Below are 4,299 nucleotides of genomic sequence, written 5' to 3'. Positions count from 1 at the left end.
TGTACAATTGGTGTTCTGAAAATTTGTGACCTAGGCATAAGGTGCATGCTATGTCACATGGGTGCGGGTGCGGGGATGCAGCACTTCCAAAAAACCAGGGTGCGGGGGTGCGGCAAAAATATAAAAATTATATATATATATATATATATATATATATATATATATATATATATATATATATATATATAGTCCAAAAGTTGGACATAAATGACCCTGGGTGCATTGACTGCATCCAGGGTCAGGTTGACCACATCGGGTGCGGGTGCAGGTGCAGCACCTAGTTGGAGAATCCCTGTGACATATAGGGCAAAAAAAAAATTCTTGGCAAATTTTTTTTAAAGTCTGAAAAAATGGACCAAAATGACCCTAGGTGTGTTGACCGCACCCAGGGTGGGGTTGACCACACCCGGTGCCCCACCCGCACCCCGCGTCGCATCGATGCGGGTGCGGCACCCTGCTAGCCGAATCCCTGTGACATAGGGTGCATGCTTCCCTACCTCAAGACCCAAAGATAAGTTTCCTACTTAAATTCAAACCTCAAAACCATACATGTGCTTCAGAAGGCATCAAGCCAAAGCCCTACCTATGAGGCACGTTTTTTAATTATAAATTGCCTTTAGATTCCAAATATATTGGGGATTACTCAATTGATTGCTAATACCATTGATGAACTGATGCTACCAAAGATTGCATTTACATATGTTTGGATTACTTTCTTTCATGAAGGATCCAGTGCAGGAACATAACAAATGATCACCTAGTGTGAACAAAACAAACAGTGAAAGGTGCTTTAAAATGTAAATATTGTCCATAGTTTACAAAAGGCAGCATGTGTCGATCAATGCAAAACAGCATGTGTGGATCAAACATGAATGAAGCGAAAGAAATTGTGCAACTTGGACGCAGAGTCAGACTCACAGAAAACCTAGATATTGATTAAGAAGTTTCTCTGGGGACTATTTTAAGGGGTCAACAGATGAAGCATTAAGGGCAAAAAACATTACTAATAAAATCAATAAGCATACAGACATGCAATATCATGAGAAGATGCATGAAAAATCAACAAAATATTTTTGAAAATCAACACTCAAGAAGAATGCTTTTGAGTGTCTTGATGTATGAAGAAGATACCATAAATATAGAAAGTAAACTTAGCAAAAGTGCCAACATGGTACTAGACATCTCTCTTGGAGCAGAACACATAGCGCATATGATAACAATCATAACATTAATAAGCTTAATTGTCAGCCAAATAACTGAACCAGGAAATCTTCCTCTATGGGAGATCCAAGGATATAGGATGGACAGATACATCTTTCAGGCTCTTCACATTTTAGCCGTGTCATAGCATATTCTAATTCTGAAGGGGCACTCGGCCTAGAAATCAACCAAAAGCCACAAGGTTGTGAGTGAAACCTGATGGAAAAGCCAGATCTATCAGTAGTGAGATAAAATACAGTGTAATTCACCTATATGCTGAATGTTTGCAACACATAATCCTCATGGGCAATCTTTCAGCATTTTTCTCTCAATTAAGCAGAAACAGTGATGCTATTAAATCAGCCATGTAATATCCATTTTTGTTATAAGGTTGCTAGAATAACCTATCAAAAACTTGTATACCCACATTACTCATCCTGAGAAATGCAGTGCTTTCAGTATAAAAGAGAAATCAAGCTCTGAATTCCAGCTTGATGGTCATGGTATAATTGTGTTTAAGTTTGATATGATGCCACGACAGAGAACATGCTAATCTAAGAACGCTACACTAGTCGAAAAACCCAGATGCAACCATGAATTTTCCTACATATCTTAAAACAAGCAAGGGATGCATCAGCAAAAAATTTCCAGTTACATCTTTCTTTACCTATCTATCACCACCATTTTCACTCGAACATCCATACGTAAATTTAAAAGCATTAAAAGAAAAAATGTACACTTTTGAAGCAAAACAATGGAAAAGATACAGAAATACGGAAACTACTGAAACATCCCAAATAAACCAATGATTTAGAATTACACGAGGAAAAAATTTGTCCAGTAAATCCAATATAGGAAGAAAAAATTACAGAAACCATGTTAAGACATTTGAACGATGGAACATACCAAAACCTTAAGAACCCACCTTCCAATTTTTCTGTTTCCACTCACAAAACTTCATGTGCATCAGAATATGACTAACAGAGAGAAGAGCAAGTAAATCAAAAAGCATACGTAGCCCACCAATGACCGATGTTCATCGCCATAAGCAGCTAACTCCACTAGGAGCACCGTGCAAACTCTTGTTGACCAGATGACAAACACCGCTGCCATAACGTAAATGGCAACTCCCCTCTGTGGGATGAACAAAGAGAAGGCCGAGAACATAACCATGGGAAACATACAGTAACCCACCAAACTCAAACAACGGTAGAGATCCAAACTGCCATTCCGTCCAGCCAACATATTGAAGACAACATATAGAAACAGAGCGGCAACAGTAACCCACCCAAGAATTATCCCAAAATGCAACTTTCCAGCAAGCAATTGGAACAAACCGAAGGCCATGAGGAAGATGAAGGGGCCAGATAGGTCAGCATCCTCGTGCAGATTAGGGTTCACACGGAAAGGATTGAGGATCGACAGCGATTTCTTCCAGATCAGGCGGGTATTGATCCCCAGCTCTTCAAGGAGCGGGAGCTCGTCCTCGAACGAATTCCCAATCCCATACCCGCCAAAGACCGGGGCTGAGAACGCAGTAGAAGAGGTCGATGAAGATGCCGCTCCGATGTCGAACGACATGAACGGGAGGCTAGGAGTAGGGATTGTCTGAGCCGGGCGGATGACCGGCTGGAAGGGAGGCGCCGTGGTGGGCAGCGGCCGTTGCTGGGTTCCTGCAGTGCCGCTGCCCGGAGGGAAAACAACAGGAGGGACATTGAATTCCTTGGACGACATGATGGAAACGGCTGCCGGATTAACTTCCGGCCACAATCAAGGTCAGGAGACGCGTCAGATCTTCGGTTAAGGAGGATCAAGGGATCCCAGTTTCCCTTCCTCCGCTATGGAATCGGAGATTCTGCAATGAACGACGGCCTCTTGTGCCTCCTTACTTTTGAGCAAAGATTGAAGGTTCCGAATAGAGACGAGCTTTCACGTTCCTCCTTTGTCCTGCTCAAAGGCTGCAGATTGAAGAGAATTAGGGCTTTTCGGACCTCTCTTTCCTTCCGATCTAAGATTGAATCGCTAAGAGAGTTAACGCCTTTCTTCCACCTTTCCTTCCAAGAGATCGAAGAGAATAGAGAATTAGGGCTTCTCGCTCCCCTTTCTTTCTGATCAAAGATCAGAGAAAGAATGAGAGTTGATTTCCCGGTCCTGCTTTCTTCCTACTGAAGAAAGAAGGGTGAAGAGAGAGATTAGGGTTTTTTTTTTTCTTCCGTCCAGGTATCGAATTCGAAGCACACAGAGAATCAAAGGAGAGTCCGTCCCCTACTTTACCACTTTCTTCTTCCTCCTGCTTCCGTGTTTGGAGATAATCGGAAAGCGTGATTTTTTGCGTTTTTAAGCGCAATGATCATAGTAGGCCTGAATCCGAGTTCGAATTTGGATCCGTACTAATCAGATTTAGGGATCCGAATTTTTAAATCATAATACTGGATCCGGTTAACAAGTGTTGACTCCAAAGGGTATATGCGCAGCAAAGTCTGACCCATTTAGAAAAATTGAAATATATTAAAATTAATAAAGCCCGGTTTGGATGACAGGCGCAGAAAACCTGGTTTACTGAAAATCAGGTTTGAAACTTGGCTTTTAAAACACTCTGAAAACCTAATTTTGTTTTTTGGATGATAGCTTTAAACTTGTTTATTTGAAAACACTGACTGGATGTCAATAAACTTGGTTTTCACCAGAAATTCTTGTAACAAGTAATTTTATGTGAAAATAATGTTTTCTTGGAAATCATTTTGATCGATGACTATATTTAATTGTGCTATGTTGAAATCAAAACTTAACTCCTGCTGCTCAAAGCCTAAGAGCAGCATTGTACTCTTTAAATGACTAGAAAATGCTCAGAACATGAATATTCTTTGCTACTCATGAGATGCGACACGAAGAAGCTCACAAACTGAGCAAACATGCATATCCATGGAATCCAGGACCTTTCAAGACTTTTTTGCCCAAAAGTATTTATTGGTATATACATGTACATGTAAGCAAATAGTCATTGAGTTAAGCTTGAATAAGATATTAAGCCAGCTCACTCTATCCTAACGGATGGATCTATGGGTTTTGAATTGAGAAATTTTCAAATACCCCAAAAAG

At 40.7% G+C, this 4,299-nt stretch overlaps 1 protein-coding gene across 1 annotated transcript; it reads right to left on the bottom strand.

Annotated features, from left to right (window-relative positions):
- Positions 1 to 1,974: 1,974 nt before the first annotated feature.
- Positions 1,975 to 3,504, bottom strand: LOC149847098 (uncharacterized). Its single transcript, XM_089998293.1, has one exon. It carries the CDS (start codon positions 2,932 to 2,934, stop codon positions 2,167 to 2,169), a length of 768 nt encoding a protein of 255 aa, XP_089854419.1. The 5' UTR covers positions 2,935 to 3,504; the 3' UTR covers positions 1,975 to 2,166.
- Between the last annotated feature and the right edge of the window lie 795 nt (positions 3,505 to 4,299).

Source organism: Nuphar pumila, chromosome 2, assembly GCF_984573655.1.
Source record: "Nuphar pumila chromosome 2, dmNupPumi1.hap1.1, whole genome shotgun sequence".
NCBI lineage: Eukaryota > Viridiplantae > Streptophyta > Magnoliopsida > Nymphaeales > Nymphaeaceae > Nuphar > Nuphar pumila.
Note: the sequence above shows the minus strand (reverse complement) of the source record. Positions and strands in the feature narration are given on the sequence as shown.

Bases quoted from the DNA above. Each gene is read 5' to 3' on its own strand.
- LOC149847098 (XM_089998293.1), bottom strand. From the start codon at position 2,934: ATGTCGTCCAAGGAATTCAATGTCCCTCCTGTTGTTTTCCCTCCGGGC.